The sequence below is a fragment of the Theileria equi genome, chromosome 1 (genome assembly GCF_000342415.1).
Source record: "Theileria equi strain WA chromosome 1, complete sequence".
NCBI lineage: Eukaryota > Apicomplexa > Aconoidasida > Piroplasmida > Theileriidae > Theileria > Theileria equi.
The window spans coordinates 2,293,021-2,315,984 of NC_021366.1; the positions used below are offsets into that span (position 1 = coordinate 2,293,021).

The following is a 22,964-nucleotide window of genomic DNA, read 5'->3' on the forward strand; positions in this document are numbered from 1 at the left end:
TTACAATTTAAATGTACAAGTTAAATCATCGTCTGAGCACACACTCAGAGTATACACTGCCTTTTAAAAAATTTTGTGACGTAAAAGACAGATATTGCAGCGCTGGAGCAAATTAGGAAAATCTCCGCTACATAAAACAAGAGGATCCATCGATTCATACGCTTGTATGATTTGTAAAGCTTTGTGGATGTGCGATTTTCAGAAATTTGGTGGTTCTCAATTGCCATTACAGATGCAACAAAGTGACTTAAATCATCTGTCAATTTATCAATTTCTTCCCTCTTTGCAGCCGACTCTACGTCTGGCTCATATTGCGGTGTGTTACCAAGATTGCTTCCATTGGCTATCTCAATTGAGAGAGATATTTTACAAATCTGAGAAAGGTACCAGAGATGTGTGGGACACTGCACACACACTGTGTAGACGCTTGTCTTGTTAGATACATACGATACACGCTCTGAATAGTAATGTTAACAAATGTGTGAATTAAGATGCAACAAAACATGATGGGAATTTGGAAGCCTTGAGTGAGTGAAAGTTCCAGAATGGACATCTTTGGATAAATCCACACCATCTTTCAAAGAGCGTTTCTCACCCAATACAATTGGGTCTAGTATACTGCATTAATAACAAATATAAATCCACCCACAGGATGGATGACTAGTCCATGCAATGGACTTTCTGCTGAAAAATAATCTTTCCATTACTAACTAGGCTGAAGAGTAGATGGTCCAACCTTATAAAACTTGTCATTAAAATCCTCCTCACTAATGCCCTTATTAGGAACAAAATTTACTGCATTACTGGCAAAATAGTAGTTGAATGATTTGTACAGTAGTATATTCGGATTTGAAATGCCTATGAAAGCTCTCCGGATCCTTCGACCATTGCCTTTATCTTCTCAACAAACACTTCCCTATCAATCTCATTCCATTCTCCATCTAGTTTCTCAAAATGCTTAGACAGATTGTTATTACCACTATTGTCGGAGGCTTGCAGGCAAAGAAGTTCTAGGCCGTCCTTAACATAACACTCAGCTAATAGAGACTTTTCATTAGTTCCTTCAGCTGGTTTCCAGATTTCAGTCTCACAATCTATAACAGAGGATATATGGAACCAATCTTTTGGAATATACTCGTTAAATAAGATTCCAGATTGACTACATACATTTACATCAATCCTCTTACTATCGGGATTGGCAAGATCTAGAGTAACGGGAATAGTAGGTCTATACTTCTTTAGCTCCACCAGCTTATTTTTATGGTCATCTTTGTTACTACTCTGCCACTCTTTACCATCATGGTACTTATAGACAACGCATTTCTTACCAAGAAGACCCTTAGTTTTTATAACAGCCAAAGTAGGTTGGTCTCCATCCAGATATAAGAGAGCGGAGGAACAAGATTTCTTCTTATCTTTCCAGACCTCTTCCTTACCATACATGAGATTCTTGACAGTAACACCCTCTTTAGCATCTAGTTTAAGAACTGGTAGACAATCTTCAAGGGACTCTTCAAGATTAAATAGGGAGGCATCTATCTTGTCCAGGAAAGGATTTAGGGGTGTAGGTTCCTCATGTCCTTGACTAGGAATAGGAATAGAAGCAGAATCTTCAGTAGCATCTTCACGAGTCTCAGGTTCAGGAGAATCTCGCAGGTCCTTGAGCCTCTCCTTTAAAGCCTCAAGTTCATTTTTATGCCAATACGCATCATGACTCTGCCATTTAGTACCATCATAGTACTTGTAGACTGTGGGTTCAGTATTACATAAACCATTTGTTTTTATAACGGCAAGAGTGGGCCTGTCTCCATCCATATACAAGATAGCGGAAGAGCAGAGAAATGTTGAAAATCTTCTCACTCCGGACCATATCTGCTTCTCATCATACTTCACCCTCTTGGCAACAGCTCCGTCCCTAGTCAGGAGTTTGAGAACCTTAACATTGTCTTCCTCAGCCTCCTCTACATCGAATAAGGATCCATCGACCTTGGTGAGGAAAGGGCTTAAAGGCTTTTCAGGCTTAGTAGGTTCTTCTGGCTCTTCTACTTTAGTTTCTGGTAAATTATTGTCACTGGATTCATACCCAGTCGACTCTGAATCTCCAAACTCCTTTTCTGATCCATTCTCAGGTTGGTCATTACTGGAGTAATAAACTGAGACTTCAGTGTAAGGGATTTCAAGTACTGGTTCAGAGTCTACTTTATCATCTGGCTCTGCCTCTTCTACTTCAGTCTCTGGTACATACTCTTCAAATTCTCCTAGTTCTTCCTCTGGATCTTCTTCGTCTTCATGGTCTTCAGATGGATCCTCATCATCAATTACAAGTCCATCTGGTTCGTCTTGGGTATCATCTTGCCTTTCAGAGTAGTCGTCAGGAGTATCCCAGAAACCATCGTCATTAGGTTCTGGGTCCTCATCCTCATCTTCAAACTCTTGAGGATGTTCCGGAATATGATCTGGCAGGTCCAGAAGAGCTTCTATAGAGGCTTCCTCTTTAGGTTCCCTGGACTCTGGTTCGTTCTTATGAAACTCACTAGAAGATTGTTCCTCAGGTTGTATCTCTGGAGATGGGACATCTACATGGCCACCTATCGATCCTTCATCAAAAGGGGATGAGTAAGAAACTTCGGCAAGTACCAGAGGATCTTCAAGTGTAGCCTGTTGAGCTAAATGTGAAGATTGTACAGTCTCTGGTCCCTGATAATTGCGTTTCAGTTGGTCTCGTCGATCCTTGACATTTGATCTAGTCCCCACGGGTTGTCTACAAGGTGCTTTATCTCCCTGTTCAGACGACTTTCCCCGAACATTTCCAGATACATCATCACTAATTTCAGCTTTACCAATGCCAGAGTTTCGTCTAGTTAAATAGAAGACTGTGCATATGATGAGCAAGGTAGCAATGCACAATGGTAAAAACCGCATCAGATCCAACCACAGGCCTCAACATTGGCATTTTAAATATCCTAGAGCATCTTCCCTCCTTACTCCTCATCCATGACGTATAGAGTATAGAGAAGGGAATATCCATTCATTCCTTGAGGACCCCATTGAATGAGCAGAGTACATTTTAGACATGCTTGGTGGATTTATAGATTAATATTCTCTAGGTGTCCTCTATGGCGTGTGATCATTAATGATGAGGAGTAGCTAGGCCTATAGACATGATTGGATGGGAGATTCATCATCCCTGTTCCATGCGGGATCAACATGTTTTTCATGTCTAGATGAAGAATTCGAGCATCCGGAGAATAATGTGCTGCTATTACTTGGCACCAGTGTCTACTCTTATGTCCATAGTCCAGCAGGATGCCAGCGCAGCCCCGCGCTCTCAGAGCCATGACTACACAGTACCACAAACCCACGACATAGACTACAAACTTGCAGCCTGGAAACCAGAGTAGAGAGCCTCATACCATCAATACGTCTCTCTTCTCCATCTAACCCATTCTTCTAGGTACCTCTCCTTCTTTCATCCATACAGAGCATTCCAGGTACCCCTGTACACACTGGAGCAAAATGACGAATCCGTCCACTTTTCCGGCTCAAAGAGCTCACATTGACATCCAAAAGTCCCATCATGCCTGCTGGTATGTGAAAAACTTACTCTTGTCGTTCTTTTGGCTCAAGTCGTGCGTCAAGAGCAGCTTCTTTTGGTCGTCCAGGATCTGAATCACGCAGTCCTTGCCTACACCCAGAGTGAATATGTGGTATAGAGTGATGAGAGTGTGAAAATACCCACAGAAACCGCATACTTACCTTCCTCGGTGATGAGATCGTAGGAGACGGACAGGAGGGCGTTTTCCGGCACAGTCTCGAAAAAGCAGCGCTCAGTCCCGTAGAAAACATTGAAATAGAGGGCATTTACACATGTCGTGAAAATTAGGGGCAAAATCGTCATTTTATATCCACTCTACACAGACGCTTCCCCATTGTACTCACCAGCCCAGCCACGGCACCATTTGCTCTTTAATGGGCACCAAACGCCCAGAGGATGATAGTGGATACAAGATTTTCGATGGGCCAAAGAGGTGAGTTGAATGCGGAGTATACGAACGGAGTGAGTGTACGGAGCATGATGCTGACGATGGAGTAAGACAGAGGCGGCATGGGTCCCGAAGAATGAGGGATGCGAACTACTAGCGGAGCTAGGAGGAGCAGGAGCTCTATGGTGACCTACCGACGTCGGAGACTAGGGAGTTTAGCGACCAGCGGGAGCTTAAAGAAGAGTAATGAAGACTCTATGAGCGAAGTGAGTAGAGGAGTGAAGGCGAGTGTACTTTAGTATAGGAACCTGTGTACCTCCAAAACATGTAAGGATGACAGTATGTCACTAGGGAGTATGGAGACGCCAAACATTGAGTTGTCTATTCTGGACTTTGGATCATCTTGAAATGACAGGATGTCTTCCATAGTATCACCCGGTGAGCTAGTTGTGAGGGAGGATGAATGTATGAAGAGGATCTTGAATAAGGGAAGTACTATAACTTAATTTGAGACATCTTATCTGGAACATTAATAGGATAGCGTCATGAATGCTTACAATAAACATAAAGAAAAAGTGTCCAAAAGGAGATCTTAGAAGTTCACAAAGAGAATGCGGATGTTCTGGTGATGTAACTGCGTATCTTAGAACAATTAGCGATAAGTACCGTGAATATAAGGAGTGCAAACACCATTCCAAAACTTTTACAATTTGGAATTTAAATTACGATGGATACCCTCTTACTTATGAAGATGAGGGATCTAGTAAACTTACTAAACATAGGATCAATGAGTTATCCACTTACTATAATAGAACATATGACAGTAAGAAGGATCATATAGAAAAGCCTCTTCTGATAAGAGTTAAAGGAAATGATGGCAACTATAATTGGTATGAAAACACTGGGGAAACATCTAATACTAGATGGAGGAAGATCGTAGATGATGGATTTTATGAACATGAGAACCCAACTGAGAAACTTAGAGAGAAACTCAATAAACTCACATGTGATTTGCACAAACTTCATATTGTCGACATTAGTGCAACGCAAGGTTATAATTGTGCATGTGGTGAAATCAACGTCACAGTTTCTGAAGAGAATAATAGCGATGTTGAAGGCTATACTAAATATAACTACAAATACAATGGTGACAAAAACTTTGTTAGGTACAGACATGTTAGTCTTGAAGATAACGATGAGGACGGCAAACTCCTTGATCTAAATGATATAACCGGGGATCTCTCTGTCTACTACTGGAATGAAGATGAAGGTAGAAAGAGACCCCTACTTATTGAAGTGGATGTTGGAGGTATGAAAGCTTATTATGAAAATAAAGGGGAACAAAATAACAGGAAATGGACATCAATAGGACCAGAGAATGCTGATGTGGGAAATGGTTTGAGATTTCCTCCTAATGAGCTAAAGGATAAACTCAAAGAGCTCACCTGTAGACTTTTCGGCCCGGTGATCATAGATGTTTCCAAGAAAGGACCATATCATAACCCATACTGTAAAAATGAGGAATGTAAGAATGGAGAATGTCCTGATAAAGTAAAGGTTGATAGTCACAGTAGACTGCAACTAGATGGGTATAAAGCTGTCCGACACACTTATGGAGGTGGTAGCTTTACCATAACTGGTTTCACTGGGGAACCTAATATATACGAGAGAAAACTTCCAATATGGGAGGTTACGGAAGTGGTTGCCTTCTTTCCCGAGGGCTATAAACCTTTCCTTGTCTATGTCAGCAGTGATGGCGGAAGGACTAAAAAGTGGTACAGTAGAACTTACAATGATCCTAACAAATGGGAAGATATCTCCAGTCAACTCAAGAAACCACCACATGAGGTTACTGGTCTTGAGGATACTCTAAAGATTATTAAACAACTACAAGAAATACTACAACGTTCTGAAGAATCTCAATCTGCTAAACAACCTGGATCAGGATCTGAAGGTGATGATGAGGAGGAGGAAAAAGAAGAGGAAATGTCATCACAGCCTCAACAACCTCCTCCTGTAGCTACTCCTCCAGATACTCCTACTGCCCTACCTCTAATCTCTCCAAGTGGTGGAAGCCATGCTGGTTCTAGCTATATTGGAGGTGGGTCAGTGGAAGTAATAGGAACAGAAATAGAGGGTGTAGAGTCAGTAGTACCAGAAATAGGACCAGTAATACCAGGATTAATAGGAGAGGAAGTAGTCCCAGCTGCTGACTTATCTGACCAGGTTCCTGATGCAGAGTTTGAGACCAGGGTTCTCCCAGAAGCCCCTCCTATGGTTCAAGTTGATGGAGATGTAGTAGTTGATCAACCTGGAGATGGTGTTGTATACCTAGAAGGTACTCCTGTGACATATATTGGAAGACTAGAAGGATCTGAACTTTCTGGGTTTACTGTTGATGAAGGCATTCCAGCAGCTGACCTATCTGACCAGCTTCCTGATATAGACTCTGAAACTATAGGACTAGAATATATTCCTGTGGCCCAGATGGCCGCTACTGTTGGACTTCAAGGACAACCTGCTCCTGTGGAACACCCTAATTTCACCTTCGATGACCATGACTTTCGGCATGTATATGATGGAGGACTGGAAGGTAGAGTTATTCAACCGGACAGGAAGTCTTCTGATCCAGAAAATATTGAATACCTAGAAGTCCCAGTTGCTGCTTTCACCCCTCCTGAAGAACCACCTCCTCTTCATCTCTTTCTTCCTCTTTATACTTTTCCTCCTAAACAACCCGCTCGTCAACAAGCTCAAGCTCTACCTCAACAAGGCTCAGTCTCTCCTCATCCTCCAGGTCAAACCCCTCAAGAAGCTAAAACCCTTCCTGGAAACTCTAATCCTAACACTCCTGAAATTATTAAGACTACCATCTCTGTAACTACGGGCATTCTTGGTACTTCTGCCTTGGCTTGTTTTGCAGGATGGAAACTTTATAACCGCTTTAAAGGAGATCCTTGGGTTAGACAGATTTAGGAATCTATGGACTTTCCAGTAGGGAGACTAGGGAATCTGTACTGAGTGGTTGGTATAATGGAGTGTTACTATGAATGAATACTGATGGTGATTGAGTAGCTTTATTGTTATATTACAAGATTATAACTCCTTAAGTCGCATACTTTGGAATACTCTTTACCCATGCATATCATTCAAACCATTAAATACCATTATTTAGGCACAATTTACTGTATACTGAGGACTTTATTGGGGATAAATTACCGGAATAATCGCATATTTCAGTTTAAAAATCGCAAAACATTTGAAAATGGGACGTCATGTAACACTCTCGTACACAGGACTGATCACAGAGATATCTCTGTAAATGGCACTTTTACACGTGAAAATAGCATTCAAAGCAATAACACAACTTTGGATCGTGGAAGACGGAATGAACCAAAACATCGACATATCAATGCTACATTTGGTCCATTCAATCCTCCGTCTTTCCCTCTGTACAGGGATTCATCCATCTCAGCCTCATCTTTATCTTCAAACTTAAAAAACTTCCACACTTATGTTTATAATCTTGGAAGCACCCATTCCGTTCACCCGGAATTGTTGCACAGATTTGGACCTTTTATGGTTCACAATCGTATGTTTTCGACTAGAAACATTCGGGGCCGTTTGTTTTATAAGAGAAGACCAAAGATGGTTCCTCGGTACAAGCCAAAGAAGCGTAGGTCATGCTGGTTGGAAGGAGCCCCTCAGAGGAAGGGGATTTGTATCGCGATTCGGGTGGTTACACCTAGGAAACCGAATTCGGGGTTAAGGAAAATTGCAAGAGTGCGTCTTACCACTGGAAGGACAGTAACATGCCATATACCCGGTGCAGGTCATAATTTGCATACACATTCCGTGGTTTTGGTGCGAGGTGGACGATGCCAAGATGTAAGTGGATGTCACTACAAGGTTGTGAGAGGGAAGTATGATTTACTACCTGTAAAGAACAGAGGTACTTCAAGGTCAAAGTACGCTGTAAAAAGACCAGATGCCGCGGCGGAGAAGAATAAGGAGAGGAAGAAAGACATTCATATTACCACAAACTTGGATAGAGAAATGTTCAACCTTGTAGGGAGATATGATTGGATAAATGCTGAAGGAGAATACAGTGAGGAACTTGGACCTAAAGATCCTCTTCCATATGACGTTTTCAAGTTCAACACAAGGTGGAGAAGTCTACAAGTCAAACACGCAGGACAGTAGATGAACACACAAACTTGCCACTGTGCATGAATAAATGTGTAACATATGAATTACAAATTAGTCTATGTAACTAGCCAGGAACACATTGATCGAATCAGTATGTCAAAGGCCCATAAAATGACATTTTGGTGAGCAAATTGTTAAAATGATTGAAAACGTGCAGCGTGAGCACATGAGGATAGACAATGATAGCAACTTATTCGGCAGCAACCATGAATTCTTTTGGGAACTCGCTCTCCTCTACAGGCTTCAACTCTGAGTCTCCAAGGAAGAAGAGATGCTTTGCACCAGTCTTGCTGACTACCACAATGTGGACTGCCTTTTTATCCTTGCCATCATGTACGGCGACATGTGAACAGTGCTCTTCCTTGCCAGACCTTGTATAGAGTGTTTGACCGCCAAGGACGACCTGGTCAAATCTGTGATGCATAGAGGTGGTAAATAGGGTATAGTCAACATTAAATGCAACACCCTGAACAATAGAAACATCGTCGTAATCCTCAAGATCCTTTCCAGGTGTAACATCGAGAACGTAGGAGGCGGTCTTTGGTGTGTCAATGACGCCAATGTAGGTGTTAATATTAGTATCATCCCACTTGCCATTTGAAAATCTCAAGACCTTGTGTGCAAAGCGCTTATTATCAACGACATGGAGACGAACAAGCTTTCCATTTAACGAGCCAAAGAAGAGGACGTAGTAGGCAAAGGAGGTACCTTGTGCCTCCCAGATTGTTGTTTCTCCATCCACCACCTTGGTAACGTAAAAGCCATTCAAAGGTGTAATGTTGTGTACGACACGTTCGTCATTCTTTGAGGTGTTGACATGGAAGAGGTCCTTATCCAGAGTTGCCAAGTCAAGAGTTACTGGGTTCAAGAATGAGAGTCTAGCAGATTTGGCATCTGAGAGAACTGCAGAGTACTCATCCTTGCCAACCTTCCTCCACTGACCGCCCTTTTTGTGGAAGAATGTATCCTCTCCATCAGCGGTGACAGAGGCAAGAACGGGAGCGGTAAAGTTTAGAATGGTGTGGAACTTTGTGACACCGTTAGTTCCCTCTTTACCATCAAAGAATGTGAATCCTTCAGCCTTGACTTCGACGATCCTCACATCTTCCTTTGGTCTCCAGAGGATGTCGTAGATTGATCCGCTACGGACACCCAAATATGAAAAGGCAGTGTAGTCAACAACATCAGTGTAGTCCAGTGTGACATCTCTGGCGGCAACAGTTGCCACACACAACAAGAATAGAAACTTGATCATTGTGTAATTGTAGGGGTTTAAACTCAATTCTTCCTATAGACAATTCGGACCAAAAGAGAGGGGAATGGATAGAGTAGTAAATCTCCAAATTTTCAAACCTTCCCAAGAAACAGCGCAATGAGCTCAAATTGTAAAGTATAATTGAGGAGTGAAAGAATGATCAAACTGTTGATATGGGGAATTACATGTTACTAGAGCGAGTTTATAGCAAATGAACTGCTGGTATGTTACTGGAACATTTTGTAATGCAGAGAACTCATTCTGTATCATTTATAACCCACGAGGATTGAGAGACGATTACCTCCAATTGGAATTTCTGGAGGGAAGAGATCGAGAACAAAACTTGTGCATTTACCTTTAGTATCACCACAGGCTTTCTATACTCAGAAATTGTCATAATCATGAATTATTACAAATTATGAGACAATTCTTCCTCTGGGGTCAGAAGGATTCTCTTCCTCTTGACCACTTACGGACTCGTTACTTCAATGCACAGACAAATGACCGCATTGTGGTTCGTAAAAGAGTGAGAATCGGCTCTCATTACGTTATTCATCCTCCTTTAGTTGAGAACTAGAACATGTACCATTACTACCCCTGGCATGCTTGTTGCCAGGGATCTACGAACAAACATGCACGGATTCTGCGGATGGATTTTCCTATGGACTCGAGAGATGATTCCCAAACCCATACGGTAGCTACAAGGATGATAGATAGTCAAGAATAGAGAGTATTACAATGCTACATTTAGTGTTTATGTGTACGAGTGACATTCACGGTCGTGAGTATTTGTGCCGTATATAAACATTGAGGTCGTACCTCTACAAACAATCTGATTGCATGTTGTGGTTATCCCAATTTTCTGGATATTATTACTCTGAAATGTGGAGACAATCAAAGACTTTCATCCTGCTCTTGTATCTGTCCATTTATTATTTTGTCTACCTTTATAGTGTGTTTTATCATACTACATACTGTTACAAATCGGGATTCATTCTCCTTTCTTCTAGATTGTCAAACAATTTATCATCAATTAAATTTGAAACTTTCGAACCGTACTTTCGATTGGATTTCCACTTGTTTCCACTGCGTACAAATCTCTTGTTTTTAACTCTACTGCCTGATCCTCTGATGAGTAGACTAATAAATTGTTCTTCCTTGTCGTTGCAGTGAACCAAGGCATATATACATCTCTCTCTTTTATCCTTCCACAATGACCTTTTTTCAAAGAGAACCTCATTCGCAAGATACCCTGGTTTGGGTATGTATAAAAACGCCTTTGCTCCAGAGATGGAAAATACAATGAGATTGTACCTGTTGTTATCATCTGATAGCCTCGGGGATTTCGAAACAGAATCTGAGCTTTTAAGAGAGTCTCCAGCAAGGTCAAGAACGAATTTTGTTATGCTCATAGACGAAGCCCGTTTATAATCTGCCGCAAGCTTCTCTAGTTCCTTGCCGTAGCTATTTGTAGATTTCCACTTTTTCCAGTCTGGGAGTTTTTTCTTGCTAGATTTCACCAAAAACACATCTTCAGTCTTATTTGGAAGTTTCCTAAGCAGATAAACTAGGGCTGGGTCTTCCTCTTTCAGATACACAATGGAAAATAGACACCTCTCTCCTCCCCGGGTAGTCTCCCAAATTATCCTTTTCCCGTCCATGATCCTGTTGGCAAAAGTATCCTCCTTTGGCACGAGTACCTTGGCAGAAATGCCGTCAATTGGTACCTCAAATACTTTATACCTGGTACCATCAGTGTATAAAAGGTTAAGGGAACAAAAGTGGCGCTGGAGTTCCTTGCTCTTCATCTTTTGCAATCGTTCCATAAACCTTTCCCATCCTAAGCTGTAGAAAGCATCACCTTCCTTCATAAAGTAGTACTCAATAGCATCTTCATAGTCCTGAAGCACGGCCATAATGATCTCTACGGAGCTACTGTAGCGATGGACGTAGATAATCTTGGTCCTCTCAGACCTGTCCTGTGCGCATGTATGGAGAATGACATCTCCGTAAGCGATCCTCGTGGTATAGAAACCAGACTTTGGAACGAAAATGGTGGTGCAAAGGCCAAAGAGCTCAGTCTCAAATACGTAGCATTCCTGACTTTCCTCCACATCTTCAAGATCAAGAAGGAACCCATCAATAAACGCTGTACCCATTACAAGTCGCTGGACATCGCGGTGATAATAATTCATGGGTACCCATTTAATCCCCTTGAATCTTCCAAATGCGCATTCAGTTACCCCAAAGTTGTCCTCCTTTATGAAGTAAATCATGACACTGTCCACGGATCTATAGTGGGCCTTGAGGTATGTACAGCGCTCAAATTCAGTGTGCGCCTCCCATATCACGGTCTCACCATCTACGATTTTGTTGAAGCTCAATTTTGGTATAAACAGACGCGTATCAACATCGTCAATTTCGCAATCGAATATGGAATATTCCTCTTCATTGTGATCAGAAATGTCGACCTTGGTTGAAACAACAAGTTTATCATCTAACAAGGATCTTATCTTCATGGAAAAGCTAGTTTGAGACATGAGGTATGCTACATCGTCAACGGCCAAAATATAAAAATCTCTACGGTTTGTTCTGACCATTGCAAGACACTGATTTGGATAACGTGAGTATACCTTTACAAGGAGAATTAGATCGTCTTTAGAGCTCCAAAGATGTTTCTTCTTAAACTCCAACTGGGTAAACCTGTGCCCCGGCTGCGGAATATACAAACGAACGGGGATCGTTGATACTGTTCCCTGCATTATTCTACATTCCGGACGGTTGGTGTCAGAGAAAAGATTCATTGTATGGCTTCCCAGAGCTGAAACATTCGTCATGAGTTTGGCTACGCTCTTCTTGAAGCCAGTTCCAAAGGTCTTCCACTTGTCTTTATTCCTGGTAAAGTAGAGGTCCTTGAAGCGATCATCATGTTGAACATGCATGTGAAGAATGACCGGTTCGTTGCCCCTCATGAATGCGATGCAGTAGAAGCATTTGCCTTTAGTCTTTGGCTCAGCAGCCTTCCATATGGGCGCTCCATTGTGCGAGACGGAACTCCAGCCAGCGACACCCTGCGATACAAAGACTTTGGACGGCACAAAGTAGACGCTGCATTTAACTCCCGTTCCATCAGTTCCAATGTCTAGTTCCGGAGGTTGAGAAGAGGTGTTGATGGCAGAGGAAGAATGGGCAGAATCTGCACCTCCAGAGTCCTCAGAAGGAACGTTTGACCCGTGAAAACCTTCGGGAATAGACGTGGATTGATCGAGGGCATCGGCGGAAGGAAGAGAGGGAATAGCATCGAGAGACCCCAAATTCCACCAAGGTGCAAGACACAAATACAACAAACCCAAAGGAATGAACACCGAAATGCCCATATCCGCCGATTGAAGGCCTCGAGCTTCTAATCACCAACTGACGCATGGGGTGTGTAAAGACAAAACTGTCGTGTAACTTTGGCTAGAGAACTCAGTCTCTTTACACTGTGATGAACGCTACAGTTCTCCTTTTGTTGGTTTTGGGGTTTTACGGTTCAGTGTGTAGCGACCAGGCCCCGGAAGATGTCAAAGGAAGAGATCTGGAAGAGGAAGAAGAAGAGAATGTAGACTCGACTTTTTCTTCCTTTGCCGAAAACCTCAGGGGCACATTCACTCTAGATAGAGCCAATGATGGTGAGTCTGGTCCTTTCTAATCATTGTTCTCAGGCTCCGCACTCCCAGGGAGTGAAGGAGAATCGCAGCCCTTGATACACACGGGCCTTGTCTATGGAGAATTTTGCCATGAAACATCAACCAGTACACCAGAGACTAGTGGTCAGGCGGCTTCAGAGAGTTCCACACCTGAAGGACCCGAGTCTGGTACCGAGAATAAGGGAAGAAGAGATAACACCGAATCCCCCAGTGGCGCTCTGCTAATTGGAACTGCACTTTCATACGCTGGAAGTTTGCTCTCTTCCGGCATCTGGGAAGCTGGCAGAATAGCCGGGAGTGCAGGCTTGTATACCGTGAATTACGTCTATGAAAATGCTCCAGCTGTTGGAACTTCCATTGCGAATGCAACAAGTTCCACTATGCAATATGTTTACGACTCCGTTCCAGCAGTCAAGGATACGATTGCAGACGCCACAAGCGCTACCATAAACTACGTATGGGATGCAACTCCAGCAGTCACTAGTGCTGTTCTCGATGGAGCGTGTTATGCTTTAGAAGGTGCTACTTCGTTGGTCTCCGACGGTTTGGGGGCGGTTAGCGATTCTTTGGGGATAGTAAGATTAGTAGTACCCATTTAAAGGGTTGTAATGTAGTTGATTTTTGTCATTGGCATAATTTCTAGACTTAACATTTATATCATCTATTTACGGCCTTGTAAAATGGGTGTTTTAAAAAGTATGCATGCAGTATAAATGTGCAGGTTTACCATCTTGTATACTGACTTGGAGTGGTCCACGAATCACACACATTTGAAGGATCTTGAAAGGATGTTTGAGTAGATTAGAGAACAAACATGGAGAGTGACTGAAGCGTTAACAAAGCTGGGTCCGGAATGGTCTATGGATGATACTCGTTGTGACACCTTGGTCCTCTTACCTACTCGATCCTCCACATTAGTGCTAGTCTAGATTCATCCTGGCACATTAGATTCACTGGTCATCTTTGTACTGTACAAGAGGGAGACTACTGGCCCAGCATGGTACCCTTGAATCAGTAGTGTACATAAGAAAAAGAGTAGGATCATGAGTCAACAGAAGAGTGTCTTAAGGATCATAGTGTCACATATCATTGGTACTTTTATTTGTCTTTAACGAGTGTTCCAAAAGACCAACTCCATACATTTACAAACGATGGACCAAAAATGTTTAAAGCATAAAGCATGGATTGAAATGTTGAATTTCGTGATTGGTGTGAGATGACTATCCATTTACAGATTAACTACATTTGCAAGTTCGTCTACAGTGCAGAATGATATCGTACAATTGAGTTGTGTTTCCTCCAACCAGCACCTAGAGCGTATGCTCTCCTTGACCTTTATTCTTCAGAATCTGAATCACCGTCCATTTTAAACATTTCTTCTTCCTCTTCCTTCTTCTCATTGCCCTTGGGATCCTCTGAGTTTTCCAAGTTGAAAAGTAGAGGTTCATCTGACCCTGTAGTACTTTGTCGGAGTTGTGTTTGTCCACTCTTCTCTTCTTTGCCATGGGAAAGCTCACCAGGAGCCAGATTCTTCTTTCCATAACTAGTCCCGTTAGCCAAATCCCAGACCTGCTCTTTGTTGTCTTCATACTCTTCCTCCCAGGGGACCTCACCAGAGAGGTTCATGGATCCATTAGAGGGATTAGTATATGGCCCAGGAGGTGCGATTGTCGGTACTTCACCGTCTTGTGGAGGCAAATCTACGGGATGCTTGATTTTGCTTGGGTTTGGAAGCGAGTTCTTATTCTTGCCGATTATTCCCGCCCCGCAGAGCCTGAAGAGACAGGCTACACAGAATACAGGAAGAGTATTCATGTTCCTGTTGCCTACGGTGTGAATGGAGTAGATTGGCCGAGGGAATGAAAGGAGGAAGAGAGTAGACAACATCTGGGGCACGCCCGGAGATTCCAGAAAGAAGAGCCCCGCAAATGCCATTAATACGGGCATTTATAGCTAATAGTTTGTCTACGCAAGGAATAAAATATTTGCGATTTAAAAATGTCTATACAGTGGTGTGAGTGTGTACCAAATGGTCTCTACAAAAGGGCCTCGATTCTCTGCGATATTCTCAGGATTTGAGCACGTGAATAGTTCTTCAAAGGTCTTCTTATTGACCGGATTCCAGTGCCGTTGGAGAATTTGCGGTAGCCTTCTACTGTTTACCATCAGCTTATCATCTTTACCATGTCCGGAACGAAGACCAGCTCATTTTTGGATACGGGCAAAAGTCTTTGTTTACGAGTATGAAGACCATGGGCCCCTCGTTCCTCGGGCAATCATTTGGGCCTGGTCGCCTATTCACCATGGTAGGTGATTAAAAGGATAATGAATGTGACCAAGTAAATTCCTCTTGTATGCATTCCATTCTCGAGTTCCGGGAGCATGGATAAATCCACCTCATTTTAAAGACTCTTGTCTGGCTCGTCTTGTAGAGGACCAGTCGGAAGTTCAGGGGCATGATGCCTTGAGATTGCCTTGTCATCAGGCCCATTCTGAGCAACAGCAGACTCTCTTTTAACTCTCTCTAGGAGCTCATTCATTTCACCAAGAGCGTCTTCAACCTTGCTAATACTCAGAACATCGAGTAGTTCTGTATTAACCTCTGTAGCTTCAGCTTGCTTAGTAGAATCATCAGCTTTCGTCACAGTACCTTTGGAATCCTCCACCTTCTTGCCATTTCCAGCTCCCTCGCAAAGCTGATACAAAAAGGTGAGGTATAAGAAGGTAAGAACCCTCATTTTAGTCCCTGTAGGATGAGTAGAGGAATGGAGATCTAGAAGTCATGGGATAAAAAGTAAGAGATTCCATAAATATCTCCTTCCTAAAGAGAGTAAATGAAAAGCACTTTGAGTAATAAAGATTCTCCTGGTATTAGAAAAATCTTTACCTCCAAATAATACCTTCGGGATAATCTAGATGCCTTAGAACCTGATCCTGGTAGGCAGAGTAGATGGAAGGAAGAAGAGTTTTATTGGAGGAACGAATCAGTATAAGAGGGTATGAAAGAGAGATTTCAGTGAGTAACAGTTTTAGTGATCAAATTAGAGATTACTCCCGAGGAGATTACCCAGTTTAGCATGTTTACCATAATTCATTGGTCCAGGATTAGATCCATCAGTATGTTGTTTTAATAGATCCTCAAGATATTCCTTACCACTTCCGTCCGGTAGATCAATGCACTTATTGGTTTCATCTTTCTAGGCGTATTTGTGCCAGCATCTGCAAAGGAGCACAGAGAGAGCATGCACTACTCAACCTAGAGTAGGAGAGTATAGAGCAAACAATGACCCAACAAGAACAGAAACAACTAACATGAAACAAAAACAAACCAACAAATTAAGACCAACTACTAAGTATCCAAGGTAATATCTCTAGAGCATCTCCATAGAGTCTCAAATCTGTCTAACCCAAGGGTCTCCTTTAGAACGTTTAAACGCCCACCAGCCAAGTCCAGTAAGACCACCAGCTCCGGCAAGAGTACCAGATGTAGATCCAAACGCTGTCCATAGTACAGAACCAGTAGCAACAGTTTCAGCACCAAGAGGTTGAGCATCAGGAGCAGAGGAAGAAGCAGCAGCAGTTTGGCCAGATTGAGCAGAGTTGTGAGATTCAGGATTACAATCACTTTTAAGACTATTGAGTACATTGAGGATAGAATCGTAATCTTTTTCGGTGGATGGAACTTGACTCGTGGAAGAGTTCACTACAGGTTTCCAGGTACTGACACTGCCTGTGTTATCATATTTATACCATTCTCGATGAGCGTTCAGACCGGTAAACCCATCAACAAGTCTCTTATAATACACTAAAAGTGGAGTACTCCCTCCGTTTTCGCAGAAGTAGACCTTAACTTCTTCAACATCTAGAATGGGTAGAGATCCAATTCCAGTAAGAGGCGTTTCACCATTCTTGAAAGATACTACGTGAAACTTCTTTCCAGATTGACTAGGATTCTTAATTTGGTGAGCATAAACTTCATACTTTCCAAGTTTGTCAGAAATTTTGTCCTTATCAACCTGCATTTTAGATTCACCATGTTTCTCATCAAACTTTCCATCTGAACTGTTAGAGTTAAAACATGCGTCATAATTCCCAGTCTTGTGGCTTAAGTCTATAATCACTGTATTATTGAGTCTACAGTTGAGAATATAGAGTTTGTTTTCTAGAGCCTTCTTGGTAGGTGGAAAAAGTTTCCATTCCTGCCATGTAGTATTTTTAGTAGGTGAAGTAGTAATATTTTTATAGTAAGTTTCTTTGGTTTGTGTTTCTCCAGTAGGCTCCTTCTGAGTAATTTTGATGAGAAGAGGTCTACCCCTTTTCCCAGTCTCCAAAGCAGTCCAATAGAATACTGAAACAGAGGTGACATTTTGCATAGGATTATTTGTGTTATCTAAAATTCCTTTTGTTACATTGCTATGCTGTTTGTATCGTAGTCCAGAGAGGACAAAGTAACTATCTTCTCTACCAACCACTCTGTGATCATACCTAGTATAATGTAATGGAGGATCCTTTTTATGAGAGCCTGATCTCTGTGTTACCTCTATAGTGAAAGGAGCACTTTCATAAGTAGTAAAAATTTTAGGGTGGTCCCTCTCATAAATATCTATAGTGACAGAGGGTGGTTTGCAATCACTCTGCAGACCATCTAGGAATTCAACAATGGAATCATAATCAGAATCTGTTTTATCTTTTAATTCATGAACAGGTACCCAAGTATTTCTATTACCATTAGCAGGCTTTTGGAACCACTGTTTTCCTTGAGAAGCACATGGTACATAAATTAGAAGAGGGTTGTGTGTCCTGTTACTACAAAAATAGACAATAAATCTAGCAACATTTCCAAGAGGAAGTTGCAAACCTTTAAGCTCTATTTTGTGTCTATAACCCTTAATAAATGCAGATATATTGAATTTCCCTGTAGCATTTGGAGTATGTTCATAAGCAATATACATTCCAAGGTGTCCTTTATCTACCTCCTTTACAGAGACTTTATTATCAGTATGAAAAGTATCTTTAACATGACAGTAGTCACCAGTCTTTGTAACATCTATTTGAACAACATCGTTAATCTCACAATTTAGCAAGGTGAGCTTATGGGTGAGTTCATCCTGAGTAAGCGTTTGTTCAATATCCTTCCGATATACTAACCATAAATTATTCCTACTATTAGTATAATAGGAATAATTACTGCCATATTGTACCTCTATTAATAATGGATTGTTATCATTGTATTTCCAGTAATAAGCTGTAACTAAGCCTACTTTATCTCCTCCCTTAATCTCTGTAATAGGACTAGTAATATCGTCTAATACTTTCTCAAGTTTGAATGATACTCCATCCTTTGGAATGTGAACAAACTTGTAGAACTCAGACTGTGGAGGATAGAGATATCTTGTGACAGTAAACTCTTTCTTCCCAGTAGAAGCTCCATTGTAGTAAGTAGTAGAGATAGCGGTAAAATTAGCATCAGTTGGTTTTTTTGAAAGTTGAATGGTTACTGGTGGATCTTGTTGCGTTATCATCTGTGTTTTAGGTTGGAATTGTAAAAACGTAGATGCATCAGAGCAATTTTGATAGCCATTACATCTACCAGCTCCCTTTAGTTCTTCCACGAGTCTGTTAAATTCTGTACCACAATTCTTGATATTATTAGGGTCAGAGACTCCAGCCAAAACTTTTTTCCAAGGAGTATGGTCCGATTTACCCTTCTTGTACCATCCTTTGACACCATTTTGTTCATCATAATCTAGATAAATAAGGACAGGGTTTCCTCCACAATAAAAAGTATATACTTTTACCGAACCATTTCCAGAATGTTTAAGGCCAGGAATCTCTATCTTCTTCCTGGGAGCATTTGTATCACTATTGTTGTAGTACTTAATCTTTGCAAGTTTAGTTCCACCAGAAATTTCGTGCTTGTAGTATGGAATGGACTTTGTAGTACCAGGACCAGGAGCATCAACTGAACCGCTAGTAACAGAGACCTTCCCGCTAGTACCACTATGGTAAGTGCAACAGTACTCGTTTGCAGTTCCACCACTGGTATGAGTCTCAGAAAGACTGCTAGAAAGCTCAAAAGTTAGATTTATGGTAACTACATCATTGAGATTACAGTTAAGGTCATCCAATTCCTTCTCGAGAGGCTCATTTTCTAATGGTGTGCTAGAGTCTTGAGGTTGTCTACTGTGTAGATCCCATTGATTATTACTCTTATTGTAGTAATAAGTGTAGGTTCCATCGGCATTCTGGCTCTCTGTCAAGAGTGGATTTGTCATATCTACAACAGTCTCTTTCCAGTACCAGACAGAATAATTCTCTATTTGTCCATTCGGTTTTATCTCACTCTTTTCTTCACTTCCATATTTGACTTCACTAACTATAAAAGGTATATCATCATTCGATATATGCATAAATCTACTAAAACCAGAACCGTCTGGATCTTCATTCTTATCTAAATAGACGTCTCCAATATTATTTACTGTATATGTATCATTATTTTCAGGGTTTCTCTTTATATCTATGATGACTTTAGGCGTATTAAAAGCTGCTTGAAGTCGAGCTACGCCAGAAGCACCAGAAGAGTTAAAACTATGTGTACGAACTTGGGCCGTAAGGAAAGACGGAGACTCACTAACAAAGGTATGAGTATCTTGTTCCTCCTTTATTTCCTCATTTTCCTCTTCATCATCTAGTTCAAAAAACTCCCAGCTTTCAATACTTTCAGTACCATTAAATATCTCATTCAAACTCTCTTTTTGGTCATCATCATTTTGAGAGCCCGCAGGGAATCCTGGTTCTGTTAGTTCTTGATCATTAGCGTTTTTTCCAGTAGGAATTAGTCTACTATCTTTTGGTATAGAGGGTGTTTGGTATTTTTCACATGCACCCGTCTCTTTCTTTACCTGTTCCAGAATTCCTATTATTTTGTCACTAGTTCTAGAATTCGTAATTTCATTAGTAGCATCTTCCCAGTTGTGATCATCATTTTTCCTCTTGACCCATATATCTTCTTTACCATATTTAATATGTATCACAAGTGGGATAGTTAAATTACAGTTTGGAAAGTATACTGTTACTGTTGAAACATCCCTTAGGGGAAATAATTTAGGATTTACCTTCTGTTTTTCCATTCCATATACTATAGATGATATTATGAATGTACCATTCTCGGTTGTAGGTTCATGTATGTATCCAGTGAAACCGGAATATGTGGATACTTTCTCTTTGGTAGCCTTAATCCTGCCACCATGATTATGGCAATATCTTCCAGTCTTTTGTGAAATGTCTAGTTGGACCACTTTATTCACTCTGCAGTTTACCTCAGTCAGCTTATCGGTAAACTTTTCGGTAAGTTTAGGATTGTCTGATGAATCATAGAACTTTTTTGCCTCTGTTGGAGAAATTGATTTCCAGTTCAGGCTATCCCTATTGAGATTTTCAAACCAAGTAAAATTTCCAACACCTTCAATGAATTCAACAAGGAGAGGTATTCCAGAATTTTTCCAGTAATAAAGGTGTAACAGAGGTCCCTCTTCTTCGTATGGAGGAATTATGTTTGTAGGTTCATAGCCATATGTTACCCTGGAAATCTTAGAACTATCCATAACTTGGTATCCTTTTCCAATATAAACTCCACTAGTTCCATTTGGAAGTTCAAGAGGATTAAGCTTTTTTACAATTTTTTTACCTAGACAACCAGGTTTATCTTTAGATTGGAATCCTTGAAGATATTCGGGATTTGTCAACTCAATAGGGATAGCATTATTTATCTGGCAGTTTTGGTGATCAAGTGCTTGTTGTTTATCCATCTTATCCACTTGATCCTTACCCCAAGTGTCTCTGCTCACAAGTTTGCCATAATACTTAGGATATGTCTCATGTCCTTGTTTAACTACAAGCAGAATAGGTATCTTAGGTTTACCGTCCCAAAAGTATACTTCTACATACTTTACATTTTCAGTCTTTGATTTCGCTACTATATTGCCTCCACCTTGCAAATTTCTATCCAGAGTAAAAGCTCCACTCGTAGTATTTGCTTTATGGGTATTCTTAAAGAAACCAAACATAGGATCATTTTCTGCTTTATTTAAAAATATGGAGTACTTCTTTCTATTCATAAAGTCAAAATAGTATGTAGTAAAAGAACCAAGTTCCACCGTCTTACTGACATCGATTTGTATGCCCTCAGCCTCAGTTATTACATTGCACTCCTGTAATCTCAAAGCACCCCTAAGTTCATTTAAAACACCTCCAAGGCTAGTTTTAACATGGCTAGAAGATCTTATGGGTCCAAATCCCGTATATTCTTGCCAATCACTTCCATCATATTCTCTACGGTACCATGTATAAGTCTTGTCTCTATTTGCCCTGTTTTCACTTTCCACAGATATGAGGAATGATTTATCCTTATCACATGGTGATACATATACCATAAATTTTGTTACATCGCTGAAAAATGGAGGATTTCTTATAAAGGTTTGGCTTGTGCCATTAACAGTGACATCCGAGATATCAAACACACCTTTACTGAAGCTTCTACTTGGCTGATATCTATAAGCATAGATTACTGGATAAGTACCATATTCTTCCCCGTATCCATAACTAATCCTGTTTCTGTGTAGATAGTGATTATCCTGATGACAAATAGTTTCTCCGACTTTAATTTGAACAACTCCATTATAGATACAATTAAGAACATCAAGTCTTTTCTTGAGCTTTTCATTATCTTTATCGAAATCTTTAGATTCTTCATATCCTATTGGTTTCCATTTATCATACTTGTCCTCGGGTTTACCGAAATTCTCAAACCAGTATGAGATATTGTTTATACCTACAATTTCTAGCAAAAGTGGGTTCTCACATCCTTTATCTTTATCCCAGTAGTAAACAGAGACTTCCTTAACATCATCATCCTTGTCGACTCTAATTGGAAGAAAGTAACCCAGCCCGGTTGATACTAATCGTTTCCTATAGGTTTGCTGAGTTCCCTTATGGACAAGGATAGAGTTGTTTGGGAATCCTCCATAGCTGTACCTTGTGTATCCAGTTAGATAAGGAGGGTGATCATTAGTAACCGTAATATTAACCTGTTCAGTACATATTGGACACAAGTAAGTATTCTTCTGATACAGGTCTATTCTTATTGCATGAGACAGAAACAATCTACATGCAAGTGCCTTTAACTTATTTTCTAACTCGATATTCTTTGTATAATTATCATCTTTAGGAAGTCCCTCAAACTCATCTTGGCGAAGTTTCCTCCATCTTTTATTATCATAACTCCCAAGACTTTCAAGCCAGTCTATTCTGTCATAAAGTTTTTTGGCCCTTATAAGAAGAGGCTTCTTTATTAAATTCTTTTTACCATCGAATCTAGAGTGATAGTAAACAGTGATAGAAGTGGAATCCTCAAAGGGACGAAGGAATCCTTTTCTTTCAAGCTCAACTGTTCGCCATGTTACAATAGATATTTGATTCTTCCCAACGACTTCATGGGTACAGTAACCAAATCCTTTAACTCCCCTTAGAGACCCTGATTTTACGGTTAAGGTTTGTTTATTCCCCGCACATTTACATTTTACTCGGGTACATCTGTTATGTACATCGACGGTTAGTCCACCCATTCATCCTCCCTTACAAGACTAGCTCACCGTCAGAGAGACTATCCACAGAACAAGATGAACAACTATCAACACAGTCTTCAGTAGTAGAGTCAACAGTCACGTCAGTAGAAATTAGTTCGTCTATCCACTCTCCATAAAATTCCACCGAGTCCATAACACAGTCCACTCATGACAGACTCCTCTACTCACTAGGCTCATAGAGTCT

The 22,964-nt window shown here is 40.9% G+C and overlaps 8 protein-coding genes and 1 pseudogene across 8 annotated transcripts; 3 read left to right on the top strand and 6 right to left on the bottom strand.

The window, feature by feature from the left end:
• Positions 1-44: 44 nt before the first annotated feature.
• Positions 45-3,921, bottom strand: BEWA_028340 (hypothetical protein; the record flags this gene model as incomplete). Its single annotated transcript, XM_004829594.1, has 3 exons — positions 3,757-3,921; positions 3,605-3,685; positions 45-457 (listed from the first exon to the last, which is right to left on the bottom strand). Exons 1-3 carry the CDS (start codon positions 3,896-3,898, stop codon positions 45-47), a joined length of 636 nt encoding a protein of 211 aa, XP_004829651.1. The 5' UTR covers positions 3,899-3,921.
• A 611-nt stretch (positions 3,922-4,532) lies between these two features.
• On the top strand, positions 4,533-6,959 carry BEWA_028350 (hypothetical protein; the record flags this gene model as incomplete). The annotated part of the gene is made up of 1 exon (XM_004829595.1): positions 4,533-6,959. The coding sequence occupies one exon, from the start codon at positions 4,533-4,535 to the stop codon at positions 6,957-6,959; it is 2,427 nt and encodes an 808-aa protein (XP_004829652.1).
• A 63-nt stretch (positions 6,960-7,022) lies between these two features.
• Positions 7,023-8,205, top strand: BEWA_028360 (30S ribosomal protein S12, putative). Its single transcript, XM_004829596.1, has one exon. It carries the CDS (start codon positions 7,122-7,124, stop codon positions 8,184-8,186), a length of 1,065 nt encoding a protein of 354 aa, XP_004829653.1. The 5' UTR covers positions 7,023-7,121; the 3' UTR covers positions 8,187-8,205.
• A 177-nt stretch (positions 8,206-8,382) lies between these two features.
• Positions 8,383-9,447, bottom strand: BEWA_028370 (annotated as a pseudogene).
• Positions 9,448-10,424: 977 nt separating this feature from the next.
• On the bottom strand, positions 10,425-12,824 carry BEWA_028380 (hypothetical protein; the record flags this gene model as incomplete). Its single annotated transcript, XM_004829597.1, has 1 exon — positions 10,425-12,824. One exon carries the CDS (start codon positions 12,822-12,824, stop codon positions 10,425-10,427), a length of 2,400 nt encoding a protein of 799 aa, XP_004829654.1.
• A 110-nt stretch (positions 12,825-12,934) lies between these two features.
• Positions 12,935-13,735, top strand: BEWA_028390 (signal peptide-containing protein; the record flags this gene model as incomplete). The annotated part of the gene is made up of 2 exons (XM_004829598.1): positions 12,935-13,118; positions 13,152-13,735. The coding sequence occupies 2 exons, from the start codon at positions 12,935-12,937 to the stop codon at positions 13,733-13,735; spliced, it is 768 nt and encodes a 255-aa protein (XP_004829655.1).
• A 520-nt stretch (positions 13,736-14,255) lies between these two features.
• On the bottom strand, positions 14,256-14,990 carry BEWA_028400 (signal peptide-containing protein). Its single transcript, XM_004829599.1, has one exon. It carries the CDS (start codon positions 14,949-14,951, stop codon positions 14,472-14,474), a length of 480 nt encoding a protein of 159 aa, XP_004829656.1. The 5' UTR covers positions 14,952-14,990; the 3' UTR covers positions 14,256-14,471.
• A 548-nt stretch (positions 14,991-15,538) lies between these two features.
• On the bottom strand, positions 15,539-15,874 carry BEWA_028410 (signal peptide-containing protein; the record flags this gene model as incomplete). Its single annotated transcript, XM_004829600.1, has 1 exon — positions 15,539-15,874. One exon carries the CDS (start codon positions 15,872-15,874, stop codon positions 15,539-15,541), a length of 336 nt encoding a protein of 111 aa, XP_004829657.1.
• A 654-nt stretch (positions 15,875-16,528) lies between these two features.
• On the bottom strand, positions 16,529-22,759 carry BEWA_028420 (hypothetical protein; the record flags this gene model as incomplete). Its single annotated transcript, XM_004829601.1, has 1 exon — positions 16,529-22,759. One exon carries the CDS (start codon positions 22,757-22,759, stop codon positions 16,529-16,531), a length of 6,231 nt encoding a protein of 2,076 aa, XP_004829658.1.
• Positions 22,760-22,964: the final 205 nt, after the last annotated feature.

Excerpts from the sequence above, each read along its gene's own strand:
- BEWA_028400 (XM_004829599.1), bottom strand. The coding sequence starts at position 14,951 with ATGAATACTCTTCCTGTATTCTGTGTAGCCTGTCTCTTCAGGCTCTGC.
- BEWA_028360 (XM_004829596.1), top strand. The coding sequence starts at position 7,122 with ATGCATATCATTCAAACCATTAAATACCATTATTTAGGCACAATTTAC.